Source organism: Ziziphus jujuba, chromosome 12, assembly GCF_031755915.1.
Source record: "Ziziphus jujuba cultivar Dongzao chromosome 12, ASM3175591v1".
Classification (NCBI taxonomy): domain Eukaryota; kingdom Viridiplantae; phylum Streptophyta; class Magnoliopsida; order Rosales; family Rhamnaceae; genus Ziziphus; species Ziziphus jujuba.
In genome coordinates, this window is record NC_083390.1 from 14,281,082 (window position 1) to 14,302,836 (window position 21,755).

At 30.3% G+C, this 21,755-nt stretch overlaps 2 protein-coding genes across 4 annotated transcripts; both read right to left on the bottom strand.

The window, feature by feature from the left end:
- Positions 1-1,742: 1,742 nt before the first annotated feature.
- Positions 1,743-4,428, bottom strand: LOC107428962 (uncharacterized). Its single transcript, XM_016039567.4, has 5 exons — positions 3,896-4,428; positions 2,793-2,892; positions 2,576-2,711; positions 2,112-2,207; positions 1,743-2,035 (listed from the first exon to the last, which is right to left on the bottom strand). The coding sequence occupies exons 1-5, from the start codon at positions 4,260-4,262 to the stop codon at positions 1,898-1,900; spliced, it is 837 nt and encodes a 278-aa protein (XP_015895053.2). The 5' UTR covers positions 4,263-4,428; the 3' UTR covers positions 1,743-1,897.
- A 1,023-nt stretch (positions 4,429-5,451) lies between these two features.
- On the bottom strand, positions 5,452-8,108 carry LOC107428936 (vesicle transport v-SNARE 12). Of its 3 annotated transcripts, none has more exons than XM_016039534.4 (5): positions 7,706-8,108; positions 7,397-7,458; positions 7,102-7,290; positions 6,327-6,497; positions 5,452-5,894 (listed from the first exon to the last, which is right to left on the bottom strand). In XM_016039534.4, exons 1-5 carry the CDS (start codon positions 7,800-7,802, stop codon positions 5,742-5,744), a joined length of 672 nt encoding a protein of 223 aa, XP_015895020.3. In that variant the 5' UTR covers positions 7,803-8,108; the 3' UTR covers positions 5,452-5,741. The 3 variants fall into 3 exon arrangements, with proteins under 3 accessions (XP_015895020.3, XP_015895022.3, XP_060669423.1); XM_016039536.4 differs by having other exon boundaries at positions 7,397-7,455; positions 7,706-8,105; XM_060813440.1 differs by lacking the exon at positions 7,397-7,458.
- Positions 8,109-21,755: the final 13,647 nt, after the last annotated feature.

A 21,755-nucleotide genomic window follows, 5' to 3' on the forward strand; every position in this document is an offset into this window, starting at 1 on the left:
AGCATGATATTTTGTCGCATTGTTATGTCCCTAACCCAATTTTGTTCCAAATATGTAAATAAAATCAAAATTTAATTTTAAAAGAATGACATGCATATAATAGTTATATGAGGTTTGAAACTTTTTTTAAGAAAAATTCTCATATTCTTGGCATATGTATTGTTTGACAAATTTGGAGTGGAATTTGGTTAAGAACATAACAGTGAAACAAATACCATAATTGAAAGGAAAAAAAATTTTATTTGCAATGGTTTACGGATGACATGAAGTTATATTCCACTCACAATCAAATATGTAATATTTTTCTACGTAAGAGCCATATTATTGATTTATTTTATTACCTTATGACATTGAGAATGATTATAACTTATTAAATTTATATTGTACTGGATAATTGAAAAGGACACAAATGACATAAATGTTATTTAATATTCAAAGTGCCAAAAGAAAATATATATAGACACTTTTTAAAGAGACATTTCATTAACAAATTTGAAATGAAATTGGATTAAGGATGTAAAAATGCAACAAAAGACTATAATTAAGGGATACAAGTCTTAAAAAAATAAAATTAAAGGGTAGAAATGCCAAAACTCTAAAGATAAAGAGATTAAAGTGCATATAACTTAATTTTTTTCTACTTCCATGTCACAACCTACAATCATTTAAGTGTGAATATAAAATTTATTTAAGTGTGAATGTAAATTTTATACTAATTGAGTTAACCTCATTTCATATAATTTTAATCTTTTAAAGATGATAATATTTTGAATTCTTTTTCTATTTTGATTTGAAAATGAGTTATAACCGACACAAATACAATTTAACTTGAATACTAAATGGGCAATTTTGTCAAAAGACAAGAAAAGAATATTAGAAAATTGTGCTGTTTTTAATTTGGCTCCATAATTTATAGTTTTTATTTAGTATGGTCAATAGAAGTAATTTTTCTCTTGCTCATGGCGGCCACGATTATAAGAACTTAGGTGGGGACCAATTTAGTGGACAACATGTTAGGCAAATAGGCTGCAGTTGTCGTTGTTTGGATCTGGGTATGTCTCAAAATGTAAATCTACGATTTGGTACATTGCTGGTTTCTAATGCACTGCACCCAGCAGGAATATATCTCTTTTTACTTTGTGCATGTATATCTGCTGCCACCTGAAGAATAGAGAGCTTAGCTAAACACGGAAGATCCAGCAAGGACTTCTGCCCCCTTGGAGATAAGTGATTTTGACTGCATATCTTGTGAATATTGAGATTGTGTCAAATATCAAAATTCTCAATGTGAAAGAGGAATTGAGGGAGATTCTGATGAAAATGGAGTCATGGATTTGAATACTAGAAATCCTTTCTCCATGCTACAAATGGCAGTTTTTAGAAGTTGGAATCTTTAAAAAGGAAATTCTCTTTCCTGATTGGAAGAGAAGGTCTATTATCGTGGACTTGGAGATTCAATAATCATTGCGGCGGCCCCAGAATTTTATTTTATTTTATTTTTAGTATGAAATCAAATTAATAGATTGCGCCGTTTACATGAACAGTATTATTTAGCCCTTACACGGTCAACAAGGCTTAACTGTTACATGTAATATTTTTTTACACCCCCAAGTTTCCCTTACTGTAATATTGCAAATTAGCTCTCTTAAATCTATGGTTTTTTTTTTCTCTTTTATCCCACACCTTTTCTATTTTGGTAAATTTACATCCTTAATAATTTGTCTGTGGAACTATTGTGAGCATTGGACGTAATCAGGTATATTCTATTTTCTTTGGGTTACATAATTCATGAATGAGTTTATACATATTACAGATATGCAAGTATCTATTTTATAGCCTTCTCCTTGAATAGCATGATTTCTCATACATTTTTTAGCAATTTCAACCTTTAAGAGCTTCATATCAAATCCTCTTGGTCTTCTAGGGATCGCTTGCGGGCTTTCAGATTTAGCTCAAGGCTTTGTGGTAAAGGAGGTGTCCTCCCTCTACGAAACAAAACTGCAAGAGCTCTCATTTTCTGGCAAAGATCAAATACCTGGAAAAGTACAGAGTAAATACAGAGAGACTTATTGAAAACAATCAATGCTAATATACACTGCTCTGTTTCTTACTGATGAAGCTTCTATCTCTGCAACCCCTTCACAACCTTGACCTCCTCCTTGCAATAGGTCGCAATATCTTACAGCTTCAGTCTCATCTTCAAAAATCTGTAACACCAACAAAACTTTTTACAATGCAACATAAATGAAATTAAAAAAAGATGTCTGTCAGAACCATCTGGCTTGCTATTGAAGCTCTCATTTCACAGGAATGGGTTCTTGTGGCAATATTTCTAAAATTTGACTATAGAAACGTAGGGAAGAGTATATTACCACTAATCTGTGATTCATCTTCAAGTAAAACATTAAGCGAAATGAATCTAAGGTTTCTCTTATGTACTATATCATATATTCATATTATATATTTTCTTCTTTGGTAAAAGAAGAATTCGTAATATATATATTCACATTCGAATGCTCGAACCAGATCAACTATTCAGAGAAAACATGACAACTAAATACATTTAAGGACTTACTAGCACGCCCTCCCTAATATCCTCCACGAGCATCTGAAACTTTGATCCACTTCTTGATTGTTTAGCCTGATTTCCAATTCCTGACTTCCATTTTCCTCCTTTAGAAAACAATAATCCAAGCTCCCTTTCTACTTCACTGTCGCAGATATGCAAAAATTAAGTTGGGAGACAGCAACACTTGTATAAGTTAGAAGAGAAAACATAAGATCATAAGGACCTGCGATTTCTTCGGGTTTTCATTGTACAGAGCTGGTTTTCCTGCTGGGTTAGTACATATACAGGCTTGGAAGTTTCTCTCCATGGGTTAGCTTCCAACACTAACAAGAATAAAATGGGTCAGAAAACTAGAAACTCTGTATGAGAAGCATATATCACATCAAATAACCATAAATTTTGTTGAAACCATATATGGATGAAACCCATCCAATAACTAATCATAAGTATCAGCACTGCTACAAAAAGAGAATGATGAATGACCAACTTATAACAATGTGTATGGCTATTGGGAAAAGAAGGGAAAAAAAAAGGAAGCAAGAAAGAAAGAAGAGCAATGCATTCAATTGTAAATGGACAAGGTGCCACACAGACATGAGTGAGTAAGAGGGTGTATAACTCAACCAGCTGGATAGAATAGAGGTCGAGAGAAAATAACAGTGTGCATCTCATACCCAATGACTTACTTTTTAATTCTACATATCAAAAGGATGAAATGTGTTAATCTCTAATCAGATTAGCACATAGATTATCAAGGCTTGGCAAAAGATTACATTACAAAAGAAAGAATTGACATCATCCCACCTAACTTCATGCATATTGAAATGTCAAAATCCTGATTTTTTTAATTAAAGAAAATAAGATAATATAGAAATGTCCATTCCTTCACGGGCTTTGGCTCAAATCAAATAGCATAAGGTAAACCAACTTAATGCGCATCTCACACCACGGGCTTTGGCTCAATTCCTACAGCCTTCTCAAACAAAAATGCCTTAAAATGAACAAAAAATACGGGTTTGGATATAATTTTAGAGTAAACCAGTAACGCATGCCTCAGTTTTTATCTAATCTAATTAGCCACTACTTTCTTCCAGTAAAACTTGAAAAGAACGAAGGGAAACAAGTGGTTGAATTCTCAAATACGCATATTGCGATGTCCAATTAACCAGATCACACGAAGAACCAAATATTTACAACAAAATAGAAAAAAATAAAAATAAAAAGAAACAAATTGCCAGAAGGTAATGAAAGAAATTCCATTCTTTAACCAACATCAACAGCAAGAAATTCAAAAATATAGAAACCAACTGTATCACTTATCCGTACCATCATAGCTACTGCTATCAAATGACTGCTGCAGTCGTCGACGCATATCGTAGGCACGGGAGGAAACCCTCTTCACGAACTCGTCCGAAGTGCCCGGAATATTCCCGTCTAAATGAAGCGCCCTCTCCACATCCTCACTTCCAGCGTCACCGTCCTCCTCTGCAGCCCCACCGCCGTCCAATTTACAAGAAGCTCTCCATCTCCTCTTGGAAGGCTCTGGAGAGCACGGAAGGTGGAACATAGAACAGAGACGCGGACTGCGATTGCTTAAACCACGAGAAAAGAGAGCGAGATGTCGCCTCCGTGGTCGAAGAGCGTTACTAGGGGGTAGAACTAAGGAGGGAGAGACCGAAGAGAGCGAATCCATGGTGACCGGCTCGTTTGCTTTTTGATGTCTAAGCTATTTTCTAACGGGTATTGTTTGAGTAATATAGACAAACAGTTGGTGGGCAGAAACAAGAGAAGTTCTCTGCGTGACAGACTGCGAAACTTGGGAGCTTGGAGTTGGAGGGTGGAAGAAGGAAAGTTGGCCTTGTGAATCCAATGTGAATCTGGTCTGTGGATATTTTTTGCAAGTCCATGGTGGGACCCACGGAATTGGTTCGGTGAAACGGACGGGTCAAACCCGGACCTCAAAAAAAATTGGGAAATGGGGTTAATATTGGAGAGGCCAAACGTCCACGTGTCTTTAAAACCAGAGGATTTATTAATCTAAAAATTAAAAAATTCTAGAGGATTTACTATTGAATTTTTTATTAGAGATCATATTTTTAGCAAAGCCTAAAACAGTTATTGATGATTGCAATTATATTAGAATCATTAAATTTTATTTTTATTTTAATAATATTAGAGTCATTAAATTTATTTATTAAATAGTGGACATCTAATATCCTGGGAAACATCATTACTCTCTTAATTATTAAAAGATGAGAGAGAAAAAAAATTGAAAGAGTTGGAAAGGATAATAAATATGCTAGAAAATATGATGGTTAAAAATCGTCAAATTTTAAATTAATTTTCTATACCAGAACCAATAATGGTTAGATTGAATTTTTATTTGATTTTTACAGCCTTACCTGTTAGCTTCCTTGGTCAATTTTCTGTGTACATTTTTAGAAAAATTAAAAATTACAGAAACAACAAACGTTTAGCTGATCATATTTTCACTACTTTCAGCTGTGCCTATAAACAAGATATTAATTAATCAACACTCTTTCAACAATTTCAGTTCTCAAAAAAAAAAATAATAATAATAATAAATAAATAAATAAATAAAATCAAATAAAACAAACAAACAATTACAATTTACTACAAAATGTCGATTGAACGGGTCTCAAACGTGTATCAGTGCCATGCTTACAAACCAAAACTTTCTACACGTTGACAAAAAGCCTAAAAATACAAACAGTATTATTTATTTATTATATTTTCTTTGGTAAAATGTTTATTTATTATATAGATAGACACCAAATCATAGAAGTAATCAACAGAAACAACAAGCTGAATTAGAAAAACAATATATATATATATATATATATATATAATGACATCGCATATTAACAACATAAAAAAATAGCCACTTCTCTTATTAGATTTGTTTTTCTGAAAATATTTCATACTTCCATTGACTGCTTCACCCAGTGATTCTACCAGAAGCATATATGCAACACGAAATCATACATACACAGAACACTGACTTGAATAGTATAATTACAGAATCATAAAAACACATTGAAACAGACAAAGCATAAACGGGAGATATGGCAATGATACCATCCATAAGTCTTTACAAAGCGCTCGAACAACTTGCCATGTATACTCCACCACAGACGAGGTCATGTAGTAATCAATGAAAGAGCTTGAAATATAGAATCAAGATGACTGCCAAAATGAGAGCCCCAATCACCGAGCCAATGATCCATTTGTGTTTCGTCATCCTCCTTGACATAGCAGTTAAAACTTTTTTACTCTTGTCAATGGCATCGTCTACTCCATGAAGCTGCAAAAGAGACCGAACAGAATTAGGCACTGCAGAGGCCGCAACTACATCATGCCCATGTTAGATTTTTGACCCTTCAGATAGAACACATTAAGTGATAGTATTTAAGAGAGGTTCCTTCTTAAGGTTATGTTTGGTAGGATTTTTAAGTCACTTGGCTGTTTGGTAGGAAAGAGATAAGAGCGATGGATAAGGGGAATGAATGGTAAATCCATCCAAAACAATCGATGGATAGTAAATCCATCTGAAAGAATCCCTCCATGGACGGAGCATGGAAATATTTGCAGCTAACAAACTAAGCTAAGAGAGAGAAAAAAAATATATATATATATATATATATATTAAATTCAAGTAAGACTTCAAATTCAAGTGATGATGAATTATTAGCCAAAGAGAAAAACAAAATATATTAAAACCAGGTAAGCAAGATACTTTATTATGCGAGTGCAGAAGAGTTTCACGCTGTTGATGCAGATCTTGGAGAATTGAGACACCAAGTTCTTCAGTTTCAAAAATGGTTCTTCTACTCTGCATAATTCTTTCACTCGACTCATTTAATCTCTCAACTGACATTGCCATTCTCTCTCTTTGATCGGCAGATACCTGTATTGTTGCACACAATTAGATAAAAAAAATTCCAGAAAATAAATTATACACATCTATATTTAACATGTAGAGGGAAAAATATCTATAGAAAAAACATTTAAGTGACAAAAAGGTTATAAGAGATGTCCCAGTTCAGTTCCCATAGGATACTATTGCCCTCTCATTGTTATAGGTGCCATTTTGCTGAGCTATGGACTAAATTTAGGACGAATTAAGTCAAATAACAGCAAGAAAAGGATCACAATTGGAGTAAAATTGATGCCCAATCCCGAATTAACATACTGTAGAACACACAATGCTTCCATTAAGTGTAAGAGGTACTGACCAGTCAAAAAGATCTGAATACATGTCTTTAATTCAAACAATATGTTGGATGTTGCCTTAATGTAGGACAGGACCAAAAATGTCAAATCTCAATACAAATAGGACATGCAACAATTACATATAGAGACTTGAAACTCGGGAAAAACCCTTAGTTTAAACAAATTCATATGGGGAAGAATAGGAAATTATTGGCATAAAACTCAAATTCCAAGACATCTTAGTACTTAGAAGTTACAAAAACAACAAATAATAAGATATGTATGAATCTAAGACTTACCGAATGCAAATCTACAACTCCAGACTCCAACAACTCTTCACGAGCAGCCTGACTAGCAGTTGGTGATGTTATTCTTTTGAATTCCTTTTTCAACTGATTTAGATCAGATTTATATTCCCGTAACTTAGCAAGAAGCACAGCCTTCACACTTGGCTGCAAACTTCTAGCTTCGAGGTCCATTTTCCGAATCTAGCAGAACCCCACGAGAGAAATATGCATCAGCATTTCAGAACTTAAGACAAAGAAACATAAAAGATTAGCAGCAAAAAAAAAAAACAGTGGCATTCCAAAGTACCAGAACATCAGCATCGTCCAATCCTGCCTTAATCTCAGAAAGCTTTTGCTGCTTCTGCTCTGCTTTTTTCATATTCCATTACAAAAAGAAGGAATTCAATCCTTTAATCATAACAAATAGGAAAAACCAACATAACCCAGAATGCAAAATGCTACATTTTACAAAAATAGCACAATAAAAGAATCCATGGAAGAGTAAAGATTTAAATTCCAATTAAATTTGCATAAGTATCAAACCCAATTCAAAACAAGAATAATTAGGAACTCCCAAAAAAATAAAATAATATAAAATAATAATAAAAACCATTACCTTGGTCGGTAAGAAGCGCAGTAGAATTACATTTTCGTGAAAGATTAGCGGAGAGCTCGCAGTACTGCCGCTCGTATCCTTCAAAGACATCACTCATCTCTGTCAAACACCCGAAACGCTCTTCCTATCTGCTTTTCCTTGTCCAGTGGAGGTCTCGAAACCCTAGGCCGTAATCAAAATTAAGGACAACCCGAAACGGAAGCCGACGAAACGCAAAAAGAAACGCAAAGACCAATCAAAAGAAACGATCTTGACGGCAATATATCGTCGTTGCTCTAGCCGTCGTCGATCTAAAGAGAAGTTTGGGGGCTGTTTGCAGGCGAGTAAAGGTGTTGAGAATACGAACTGAAAGAACCGTAAAGTAGAAGCAGATTCCCGTCCTGTTCGGGGTGACTATATTTTCTCCATCTATTGTGCAGACACATAATAGATTTTTATTTTTACCAAATAAACTGTTCATTTTTATTTTTATTAAAATGGGCGAAATTCATTTATGCCAGTTTTGTTATAATTATATTTAGATACATGATTTTGTAAAATCACCTTTAATTTTGTTTTCATTTTTTACATCTATTGAAGCAAACTTATTTTCAATTTTATTAGTTAATTTTTTAACAATAAAGATTAAAAGTTGTTAAAAATCCATATTGTATCATTTTAAAATTTTAGTTAATAAATTAATTAGTAAAAATTGATACATAATAGATTGATGATAATTTTCAAGCAATATTAAGGAGGTATTGAATTCGGATTTTTTTTAAAAAAAATTTATTTACTTTTTCTAATGACTAGTTTTTACAGAATTTATTAAACTTCTAATGATTTTTATGCAATTTATAGAATTATGATAGATTTTTATAGAATTTCATTTTAACAAACTTTGATCACATAGACTTTCATATATAAAGAGATTCTATAATCAGGTCAGTACTAATCGTTTCTATCCGAACTAAAAAATGAAAAATTTGCATCCTACCACATAACTATCTTTTTACTTTTTAATTTTTTTCAATTTTCATTTTTCATATTGGATTCTATATTATCAAAATCATAAATTAATTTATGATTTTGATAATATAGAATCCAATATGAAAATTGAAAATTAAAAAAAAAAAAAAAGAAAGTAAAAAGATAGTTATGTGGTAGGATGTAAATTAGTTATTTTCTTTATTTTTTTTCTTTATTATGAAGAAATAAGCACCAATTAATGGGTAATATCGGAGTACTATAATTTTTTTTCTAATAAGGAGGAGAAGCCACAAAAATGGTTTGTAGGATAAATATATTTGAAGTTATTTCAAAAGTTTTAAGATAAATAAATGGAGAATTTTTAAAGAGTTATTTTCCTTTTTTGACTTAAAAGTCAATAAAAATCTAGGATTTTTAAAATTAATAAAAGTCTAAAAGGTTTTTGACATTTTGAATACTTCATGACTTTTATAGATTTTTAAAAAAATTTAATCAATACCCCTAACATTTAATTTTTATAGATTTTAAAAAAAAAATTTAAATTTAAATTAAATACTTCAAAATTTTTATATAATCTTTAAAATCTGTATTGAATATATCTAAACTTTTAAATTCTAAAAACATCATTTAAAATCCTAATTGAATATTGAGACTGAATTTAGGCTTTGCATTTACAAAAATCTATCTAACTTTAGTTGTTATATTATGCAGCGTGATCAACTGAAATAATTTTTAGGTTCCTCAATGACAAAATGGGTCCACATCCTTTTTGGAATAGAACACGAAATAGAGATTTAAGCTATCAAGGACAAGCTGAATCTATGTTCCCAAACAAGAATCACTCAAAGAGAAAAACAATTAGCGATTGAATTATAAATTGTCGAGGTAAATTGTAAATGAATTTGTATAAAGTTATATTGTGTTTAGTGCATGATTGTACTATATTGTTTAATTTTTTTATTTTTCCTTAAAAATAAATAAATTTATAATATTTTGTTTATGTAGTCTTTTATAGGAGTGGGCAAAATCCAATCCAACCTGTTTAAATCAATCAATCCAATCCATTTTTAGTGGTTTGGATTGGATGTCTTACATAAATAGATTGGATTGGGTTCAAAATATCATAAATCTTATAGATTGGATTGGTTATTGGATTGAAAATACAAACCCGGATTGCATTGGTTATTGGATTGAAAATACAAACCCAATCCAATCTAAATCATATATTATATGATTAAAAAATTATATATTTTGTATATATTTTTTTATTTTTATATATCAATTTTTAATAGAGATTTTTTAACATATCCCCAAAATCCCCAAATGAAATGAAACCCTAAATAATAGCCTGCCTTATCATTATGTTGCCTTGCTGCCGCCACCATCACTATAACCATTAACCAAGTTTCGACCATCATAGCCATCAAAACACATGACACAACACGCTATCAATTGCTGCTCATTCTTCATTTCTTCATTTCTTTACTTCAATACTCAACTATCAGTTGCTCATTCTTCATTCTCTGCTTCAAGACTCACAGTAGCTTCACAAGCAACACTCATTCTTTGCTTCAATACTCATCATCAGTTTGCTATTCTTTCTCAGTTTCAAGACTCACAGCTTCACAAGCAATACTCATTCTTTGCTTCAATACTCGGCATTAGCTTGCTGTTTCAAACCGATTATCCAATCCAAACCAAACTTATCATAAATGGTTTGGATTGGTTTAGGTTTAAAGCTTCAATGGTTTGGATTGGATTCTTCTATTAGGTAAATCGAACGTATGGATTGGGTTGTATTTTGGTTCAAAACCGAACCAACCCAATCCATGCTCATCCTACTCTTTTATCCTATATTTTTAATCCATTATTTTTAATACAACATTTTAAAAAAATTCTTCTCCATGATGGAAAAATAATTAAAACCTATAAGGGAAATTACTATTATTATTAATAAAAATCAATATTTTTTTATTATTCAACCAATAAAATAGAAAATGAAATATTACAATTGACATGAACTTTTCAAAAGACAAATAATCATAACAAATTTATTTATTCTTCTCATATGATGAACATACTAAATAACAATGCATAACTAATAATTTTTAACAAATAAATCTGATTTTATTTCTGAGAGAAAATTTTGGATAAAAAAAATTGAATTGAACCGATGGATTATTCATAAGGTAGAAGGAGAAAAAAAAGTTTGAGGGAAGTTTGAAGGATCAAAGTTAGTATTGAATAAAGAAAGTGAACCGAATAGATGGATTATTCTAAAAAACTCTTATAATCCATAATGACAAAAATTAAAAACAAAAGAGGAAAAAAAAAATGAACAAGATGAACAAGAAAGAAGTGTTAGTCCCATCATAATATAAACAATTTAATATGTATCAATTATAGCACTATAATCTCAAGATCTTCACATACATAATTACAAAACTGTATTTAATTAAATTACTATATTTAAACACAGCCATTGATTTATGAAATCTACCTACAAAACAGAACACAGGAGTAACTAGAAGCAGTGTATAATAGAAACACTACTCTCTAACCTTTCTCCCTCAGGTTTTCACAGAATAGGCATCATAGATACCTCAAAACCCTAATGTCAATTGTACATGTTGTATTATAACACTTGTGACTTATTTCCAATTTATTTATATATATACCAAATAATAATAGTAGTAGTAGTAATAATAATAATAATAATATATTTATACAATAAATAATAATATAATAAAATAGGGAATAAGTCAATTGGGTTTTTAGAAAGAATAGACCCTTCAGTTCAATGGGCCAATTGAAGTAGTACAGAGAGTGTATGGCCAAGGGCTCTATTGAAAAGTTGAATAAACAAGCTAGTCTCATTACTGGTATAAACAAGCCCTATAAGTGAATCACATTATTATTGCTAGTCCACACAAAATATCCAACAGTCTCCCACTTGGACTGCATAATCATTACAAACAACAACAAACCCACTTACTATAGAATCTTCTAAAACAAAATACCATTTCATCTAACTATATAGCATGCCAACATGGCACAACAATATACCAAACTAGGTAGTAGAGATTCTCTTAGTAAATCTCTCAAAAGTACATATCATTTCAACTGAGTATTTTGCATGCCATAAACTCAATCTAAGTAATAAAAATTTATCTTACCATGTACAATTCTCCAACACACGATACCATTTCATTCAAGCATATTACATACCGATAGGGTACGACAACGTACTCAAACTATGTAATAGGGACTCACCATGGTACTTATAGATCGATGTACACATATACACAGATATTAAAGTCTCATACAGGCCTGCTAACATAAGGAGCAACAATATGTGCAACAAACATCATATTATAATGATCCACATACATACATGTATTACTCACAAGGCAATACTCAATTATATACTACGTACAACATGGACATTATTGCAGATTACAAAACTTCCACTGAGCTATAGCAATCTTAACTGCTACACACTCATACAGAGATATATGATCCTCAAACAAGTCTATAGGTTAGCCTTTATTAGTGGATCTGCCACCATATTGTAACAGGCATGTACACGATAAAATGAGACTCTTATCAAAATGATACAGCTGTGGAATTACCACAACAATATTATTGGCCATATTACAAAAGTGCACTTAAAAGTATGTATCATTGTCTTAAAACATGCCATATACTCTGCATTTTCAATCAATGAAGCTATAAGTGTTTGTCTAACACTAATTCATAAAACAACTTCTACTACCATGATAAATAACATTCCCGGTATTAAACATTTAAACATCTTTATATATATAACCATTATAATCAACTCACAAAACCCCACTGCATTAAAGTAGTGGTGCACTGATCTCAAAACCAAAAATGGTTGTTTCATAGTACCCATAACTAGGACTACTCAAGCATTTATAATAACACACCCACAACATAAACAATTTCAATGATGTGCAATCTTGATTGAACAACAAATTGATATTGGATTATTATAATTTTTCCCTTTTATCACTCTGTCATTCTTGGGACACAGATCCGTAGAGATCTTATTACCAATACCACTGATACCATATTAGGAGAATATTGTACATTAAAACTCAACATAATCCTTCAACATAGGCTCTAACTAAGACAATTACAATATACAATTAGTCTTGTCTCAAAGAATCTTTATTTCTAGTGCCAATGAAACCATTTTAAGATCTTTCATATTAAAATGGCTAAACAACAACAAATTTGTCTTAGTCAATAGATCAGTATCACTGAAAACTAATAGTATGTCTTTAACATACAATATTATAAATATTAAAATGCTTCCACTGACCCTCAAATATATATATATAAATTAACAACATTTTCTTTATAACCATTTTAGGTGACAACTCCATCAAAAATGAGATACTACTTCCACGAGACTTATTTAAGATCATAAGTAAATGTCTTAAACTTACCAAAAAAAATTTCATTCCCCATTATCGAAAGTCAACTGGATGGACCACATATATACACAATTGAATACAAAATTCTTTTTAACAAAGTAGTTCCAACATCCATATATTATAACTTCAAAACAAATTAGCCACAATTGCCTTAATGATGCTAAAAGAATCTTTTGTGAATATATGAGAGAACGTCTCTTTATAGACAATTTCCTACTTCTAACTAAACCCTTTGATAACAAGTCTAACTTTATAGATGTTCACTTGACCATTGGAGTCTCGTTTGTTCTAATAGACCCATTTGCACTCATTAAGTTTGCTAAGTTCATGTAATAAACCAAAAGAAACACTGAACTACTTATTGGCTTATTCATAAGTGACTAGATTCAATTTATCATTTATATTAAACTCATGTTCTGCAAATAAACCTCATAGTTATAAGGTATAATAAAATTTTTGAAACCTCTGTGACCTTCTCAAAAGGCACATATAAGCAACAACTGTAACCAAAATATCTTATTCTATCTCAATGGGTTCAATCCTAATTGACTACTAATTCCATAATTATTGGATCAACAATATCTCTAGCAGGGACAAACAGTGGGAATCAATACATTTTCCTCTCTCAAAACAAGAACCTTTGGACCCTTGCTCTCACCAAAACTGAGACATCCTTAAAATAATAGCCATCTTGGGCTTAAGGATTGTGAAAGATGAATAATAAAATCCAAGAACCCTATATCCTTTACAAGACCCAACAAAATAACTACTAAAGGTCTTAGGGTCTAACATCTTAATATTGAAATTATACATCATGAGATCTGCTTTAGAATCCCATACACAAGAAAAAGGTGTAGACTAGTTATAATTTGTCACCCATAAGGAAAAATGCAAATTAAAATTTGCAAACACACACACACCTACAGTGAGGTTTAGTTTGTGTTATTTATGGGTGTCAACTTGAATTTGGCATAGTGGATAGGATGCTGAGTATATACCTATCGTAAAACTTAGCTTATCTATTTCATAAAATTACCAATGTAACTCATATTCTCTCCCACTTATGAACCAGGTTCATACGGGTGATTAAGCTATACTGTTGGTGGTTTGATTACTTGGTAGGATGCTTGGAATGGCAATGAAAGTTGATTGAATACCATGAATCGCAGGTTCTAAGTTACCCTGTTGGTAACTTAGTTCAATGCATTTGATTGTGGTGAATTGGTTAACTGTCCCTAGCCCATGTATGCATATCCTTTGTGTTACGAGGACCCTAGCGATATTATATGTTTTGATATGACTGATGAGGGGGTTGGGAAGATAGCATTTGCATAGTCCTTTATGATGTGATGCATTCTTGTTATTTGCTATTTCACAGCTGGGAGCACCCCTAATACTTTGCCTATGAATGCCATAATAAAATTAAATAAACTAATTGTGACAGCCCTGACCACCCGCATGTGATATTGTCCTCTTTGGGCCTAGAGAATTCTCTTACAACCCAGCCCTTAAAGTTTTAAAAGGCCTCACAAGGAAAAGGTATCCACACGCTTACAAGTCATGCTTCGTTCCATTTTCCAACCGATGTGGGACTTCACAATCCTCCCCCCTTGAGGCCCAGTGTCCTCGCTGGCACACCGATCCGGATCCGGCTATGATACTATCTGTGACAGCCCAGACCATCTGCATATGATATTATCCTCTTTGGGTCTGGGGAATCCTCTTACAACCCAGCCCTTAAGGTTTTAAAATGTCTCGCAAGGTAAAGGTATCCACATGCTTATAAGCCATGCTTCGGTCCCCTTTTCAACCGATGTGGGACTTCACAGTAATTGTCAAAAGTGGTGAAAGTTACTGATAATATTTGACTCTCATAAAGCTAGATATGACTTTAAAAATTGGACCACTAAAGATACCATATATTTGTAATACTACAGAGGTTAAATGTTGTATAAGGACCTTAAGTACTTATATAAGTGTTAAGTGATGGTCATGGAAAATCACTTACATGATTCTATATTTTATGTATTATGTTCTATAAATATTGTTCATACGCTCTTTTGAGATTAGTAGGAAATTTATCAATTTGCTAAATTAAGAAACACCACTATTTGAATTTATTGAATTTTATTGTGTACGATAGAGTTAGTCGTGTGAATTTTGAAACTTTACTCTTATTATATCGATCTCATAGACCTTAATAAGGATTCTAGATGACATCAAATGGTGCAACTTTTGACTGTAATTTGGTCAACTATTGGAAATTGATGGCTTAATAGGAGATGACAAGGAATTGTAAGTCGCTTAAGACTTTATATGTTATTTTATCATGATTTGACTTATGAGTTATTGTTTATATTAATTTTCTTATTTTTTTGTTGTTACTCCTATAGTTGCTTTTGTATGTGCCAGAATTTTATAATAATTCTTTATGTTGTGGTATTGATTTTTATATTTTCTGTACACTACCTGCTTTGAAAGACTACAGATATTTTATTACCTATTTTAATTATTTATCCTATTTTATATATATATATATATATTGAGATTATTTGTGAGAAATTAGATATTTTGGTTGTCTTTAAAGAGTTCAATTAAAGGCCAACAAAAAACGAAGCATTCAATTAATAAAATCTAAAAAAATTAATTTCGATAAAGCCACCATCAATCACTATATATGTAGGAATAGAATCTAAATCTTCCACAATATACAACACATGAAATACACATAAAGACACAATTTATGAATTTGTATAATTTGGCTCCGATAGCAATTGTTAGTACCATCATAATATAAACAATTTAATATGCATTGATTATAGCACTATAATCCCAATATTTTCACATACATAATTACAAAACAGTATTTAATTAAATTACTAACGTTTAAGCTTAACCATTGATTTATCAAATCTACTTGCAAAACAAAACACAACAGTAACCAGAAATAGAGCCTAATGGACACGCCACTGTCTAATATTTTTTTCTTAGGTTTTCACAAAATAGGCATTAGAGATACCTCAAAACCCTAATTTCAATTGTATATGTCGTATTATAACACTTGTGACTTATTCACAATTTATTTATATATATACAAAATAATAATAGTAGTAGTAATAATAATACTAATATATTTATATAATAAATAATAACATAATAAAACAGGGAATAAGTCAATTAAGCTTTTAGAAAAAATAGGTCCTTCAGTCCAATGAGCCAACTAAAATATTACAGAGAGTGTGTGGTCAATGGCTCTACTGAAAAGTTCAATAAGCAAGCCAGTCCCATTACTGGTATAAACAAGCCCTGTAAGTAAATTACGTGATCGTGGCTAGTCCACACAAAATATCCAACAAAAGGCCCATAAAAATATGAAAAAGTTGAAAAAGAAAAAACCCGGAAGAGTTAAAACTCAGCAAAGAAGATGAAGATGAAGAAGAAGAAGAAGAAGTAACCCAAAAAATAAAATCTAGCAAACGAAACCTCAAAATAAATAAAAAAATAAAAAAAAGGAAAGAAAAAGGAACCTAAGCAATAAGAAACCAAAAAAAAAAAAAAAGTAAAATATGAATAACAAAACCCACAAAAATGCAAATAAAACTATAAAATAAAAATAAAAAAAATAAAAAAAATAATAAGAGGAGTAGGAAACCTAAAAAGAAAAACCAAAACTCAACAAAAGGAAAAGAAAAAAAAGAATAAGAATATTTGTTTTCTTTTTTTTTGTTTTTATATATTATATAAAACATAAATGTAAACATTTTCAAATTTTTTGAAATACTTACTCTTTTTTACTCTTATCTAAGTAAAATTTAATGCAAAGTTGCTAGCGGTAAGGAATATTTCAAAAATCTTTCAAACCTCTAGATGTAATTTGAAATAGAGGTAAACCTTAGGAAATCTAAATGACATTATCCCAAATTATTTTTGTTACAATTTTTTTTTTTAACATTTTAGAAATTTTAAATTATTATTTATTTAAAATTGATTATATTTTTTTTAACATTTTAGATATTTTCAATTATTATTTATATAAAATTGATTATAAGATATTTTAGAAAGTTATATTTGATTTATTAAATATTACAAATTATTTTATTTAAAAGTTATGGGGTATATTTGTTTTTATCCATGCTACATATGGGAAAAAAAAATTAACATTGATGGACTTTAACAACAAGGAGTATATTTGATATTTTAAAAACTTGAAAGATCTATTTGTCATAATGCAAAACATCAGGAATGTCTAAAGAAAATTTTTTTATTTTTTATTACATAGTAAGTGTTTTTATAGTACAAATATGTGCTTTCTTTAATAGTTTTTCTTTAAAATTCTATTAAACTTTTGAATTTGATTGCTTATTTCTTGAGGTGAATTATTAAATTATTTCATTATTAAAAAATTTATTTTGGCCATTTTTTGTTCTGGATTTGAGCTTTTTTAGCCTACATGTATCATTATTTTCTACTAATAACTTGTTTGACCCCTTTTTAGCATATATAGAATATGCATATTTAGAGCCCTTGTCTCATTTAATCTTGTTTGCCTACCTATTATGAACTTAAATATTTATTTTTTTAACCTTTTACATATTATAAAGAGAGCTTAAATTTAAATTGATATGAATGTATGTTTATTAATATGTTATTAGATGAAATAAGGTAAGAAATAAAGTTAAGGGATATGATTTATTTATGGTTTTGGGGTTTTGATATGCATTAAAAAATTTGAGTGATATAAAAATCAAAAAGTTGAAAGTACTAGTGGTTATCATCATAAGGAAAAAAATAAAAAAAAAATGAAAAAATGAAAAAAAAATTAAATAAAATATATATGAAGAAAAAGATCAAATGAAACGAAAAAATGTGATGATGATCCACAGGAAAAAAATTTGAATTTTTGATTTTGAAAGAAGAAAAAATGTTGCATTGAAAGTGAATAAAGTGATAGAATGGTTGTGTTTTATGAGTGATGTGAAGTTGAAGGATGAAAATAGAAAAGAATTGTTTGAAGAAAGAAAGCAATGTTCTGTTAAGCATATTATTTACTTATATTTAATTTAAGTTGTTTTTTTCTTGTGATTATATTATCATATCCTTTTATTTTTTATTTTTTTAGCCAATGCCAATTAATCATTACATTATAAGCATAATAATAAACCTATTCTATTGACTTAAAGTAATACATCATTCTATATTAGTGCATACTGATTAATTATGTCATAAGCTTATGGTAGTTCATATTTTATTCTCAATCTCTAATTAGTGTAGATTTATTTAATTACATGATATTGGCTGTTAATATTAATTTCATATGCACACTTTGAAAGTAATAATTAGGATAAATTACATGATTGATCTCCAAACTGTACCACTATTTACAAACTGGTCCCTAAAGAATTTTTTTCGCATTTTAGTCTTGAACTCATCAAAACATTACATTGTTAGTCTCTCCATCCAAGATATTGGGGATCAATTAATAACTCCGGACATAATTTGAGGATTTAATATGATAATAGGTTAACCATACATTTAATTTTTAAATTATATGCAGCATTACATATTGATCCCCAAACCATATTTTATGTTACAAACTGATCTCTAACACAAGATTCACACATGTATCTAATGGTAGATTTTGGACGGACTAATCGACTAATGGTGCAACATTTTAACTAGTTCAGGGATTAAAATGCCAAAAAAAAGTTGTTTAGAGACCGACTTGTAAATATCTGTATAGTCTAAGTAATTATGTTGAATAAAAAATAACATGTGGAGTTGCATAATTACTTGGAAATTATTTTTGAATTGATAACAAAGGAAATCTTTAAGTTAACAATGCCATATTCTTATCTTGGTTTAATGGTTTTAAAAGTTTTGTAAGCTTATTTTTTGCCTTTAGTCTTTTTATTTGTTAGGGACTAACAAATATTAAGTTGAGGTATTGTTAAGCATAAAATTTATCCAGTTTAAAGTATATATTTATACTTATTATTTCTTATTTTCTTAGTAATTTGTTATTATATTGAATGAAAATCTATTGATTTAGTATTTTTTTTCTTTATTTTCTTTTTTTTTTTTCCCTTTTTTGTAAAAAATCTAAAAGGTGGAGTTTTTGCATGAAAATTGTATTCTTTTTAGCACAAATAAAAAGAGATGTATTTTATAGAGCTTTAATGGCATCAAATTGATGGAGGTCTCTTTTGAACATATTTTTTCTAAAGTTTGAAGATTAATTCTTTATCATTTATTTTCAAGGTTTTTAAAAGTTTGTTGGAATTCTGCGCAATATTCATCGTTTAGTTCATATCTTGAATTATAAATGAAATTTTAAGATGATTCTAATTGGAGAATTTTTTTATTACATTGAGAATCATCTCTACAAAATTTCATTTTTGATAAACCAATTAGCATCATTTTTTATTTGAAGTCAACACATATGCACACTTCGGCAAACTTGCAGTCTTATAAGAAAATCGAGTTTTAAATGCTTTCTTGATGTCAAAATGACAAGCCAAGGCATTGTGCTAAGAATAGTTATAACCGTAAAGGCCTGAAGAACAAGAAGTGGAAGACTGCTCATTCTAGTGTCACATAAGTTGAAGATCTTTCCAATGATATTAGAGAGACAAATCTATCTGTTGCCCTTTTTTACATCAACTTGATAAGGAATCTGAGATCAAAGTGGTCGAACATTGGGATAACTCGCCATATATGTTATGACAAGAATATATTTATTACTTATCGATTTCCAAATCACGATGAAAAGCAACTTTTCATGGGGAATTCTTCTACTTCTAAAGTTTATGGAAATAAAATGTTGTGCTTAAGACTTTGATGCTTGCTAATAATACAATTTATTTTTCTTATTTGATTGAGTCTTCAAATATTTGGCATGGTAAATTGAGACATGTTAGTTATATTAGTATGAAAAGATTAATTAATTTAAATTGAATATCGTGTTTTACAATCTATTAAATTATAAATGTGCAACTTATGTTTAATCTAAATTATCAAAGGTACATTTTCAGTCTATTGATAGAAGTACTCAATCTTTACACTTAATTCATAGTTGTAATTTAAAATTTGAATAAACAAGATATGGTAAAAAAAAATTATTTTATAATGTTTATTGAAGATTAGACACATTATTATTATGTGTACTTATTGAGATTCAAAGATGAGGCTTTGGATGCATTTAAACTTTATAAAAGTAAGGTTGAAAATCAACTTAGTAAAATGAGTAAGGTGTTAAGAAGTGATAAAGGTGGTGAATATTGTTCTCCTTTCGATTTGTTTTGTTTTGTTTTTTTTTGTTTTTTTTTTTTTTGTTTTGAATAAGAAATTATTAACCAAACTACCATTCCATATTGGCCTCAATTTAAAAGTGTTATTGAATGTAAAAATATAACTTTAAAAGAGATGATACTAGCTATGTTGATAAACTTTAGTATACCTCGAAATATGTGGGGTGGAAGCATTGCATTTTGCAAATTTGCTCCTTACTAAAATACCTTACATGAAAACTAATTTGACACCTCATGGGTTATGAAAAATTAGAAGCCTACCTATAAATACATAAAAGTATGGGGATGTCTTGCCAAGATAATAATACTCAAACACTAAAAGAATTAAAATATGCCATAAAGCTATTGATTGTATATGTATTAGATATGATGCATAAAATCTAAGATCCAAAGATCCTAACACCCTATTTGTTTCATGGGATAAGGATAGGCTGGGACAATAAAAGATTGAATCCTAGTGAAGCATTTGGGAGGTGCAAAATAGAAAGGAACAACTTTGTCCCAAAGAAAAAAATAGTCCCCTTCTCATGGGACACATCAAACCCCTAGAAAGACGTGGGTTATGAATAGGACTCACTTATGCGAGTCAAAGCATGATGAATGAACGAATAAAACCTATCCTTACAAACTCCCTCGATGTGAACTTTCTCGACGAAGAAAATAAGCTCTCTCTCTCTCTCTCTCTCAACTGTGAACTCTCTTTATGCAAAGCCCGGATGCCAATTTCCTTCTCTCTTGACTCAACCCAATCATTATTCACTCTCTCGTACTACTTCTCTCTCTATTCAACCTAATCCTCCATCTTTGGTAGTAGTAAGGTGGAATTCTTTTCTTTCTTTTTGGTCAAGGTGAAATTGTTTCTCTCTTTTTGGTTTTGATTTTGTGCATTTTAACTTGATTGTTGTTATTGTTATGCAATTTTTGTTTATATACAATCTTGAGTTCACTGATTTTGAATAGATTTAAATGCCCTAGATCACTAATTTCTATTCTTACCTCTTCCACAATTGTCTTTTGGTTTTGATAATGTGAAAAGTGTTGTTTGGTTTATGTGGATAATGCTTTTTGTTTACAAACTATGAACTAATTTTCTATTTTTATTTTATTATTTTTTGCCTTGGCAACGTTGTGCTTGGATTCAGTAATATAGAATTCAATACAAGTGGTTCAGTTGTTATGAGTTCCTTAGCTTTCGATTTTCATTGTATTTTTAGATTCTTAGATTCCTTTCCTTTTTTATTTTTTATTAGCTTTGGATTGCAGAAGTAGACACATGGATTATTCATGCAACTTGAACTATGAAGAGGAGAT

What these genes read in the sequence shown, in the direction of transcription:
- LOC107428962 (XM_016039567.4), bottom strand. Translation starts at nt 4,262, where the DNA reads ATGGATTCGCTCTCTTCGGTCTCTCCCTCCTTAGTTCTACCCCCTAGT. An exon ending in TGATAGCAGTAGCTATGATG is followed by an intron (nt 2,893 to 3,895) that starts GTACGGATAAGT and finishes TATTCTTGTTAG; the next exon opens with TGTTGGAAGCTAACCCATGG. An exon ending in CAGAGATAGAAGCTTCATCA is followed by an intron (nt 2,036 to 2,111) that starts GTAAGAAACAGA and finishes GTACTTTTCCAG; the next exon opens with GTATTTGATCTTTGCCAGAA.
- LOC107428936 (XM_016039534.4), bottom strand. Translation starts at nt 7,802, where the DNA reads ATGAGTGATGTCTTTGAAGGATACGAGCGGCAGTACTGCGAGCTCTCC. An exon ending in TGGACGATGCTGATGTTCTG is followed by an intron (nt 7,291 to 7,396) that starts GTACTTTGGAAT and finishes GGGTTCTGCTAG; the next exon opens with ATTCGGAAAATGGACCTCGA. An exon ending in GAGTTGTAGATTTGCATTCG is followed by an intron (nt 6,498 to 7,101) that starts GTAAGTCTTAGA and finishes GCAACAATACAG; the next exon opens with GTATCTGCCGATCAAAGAGA.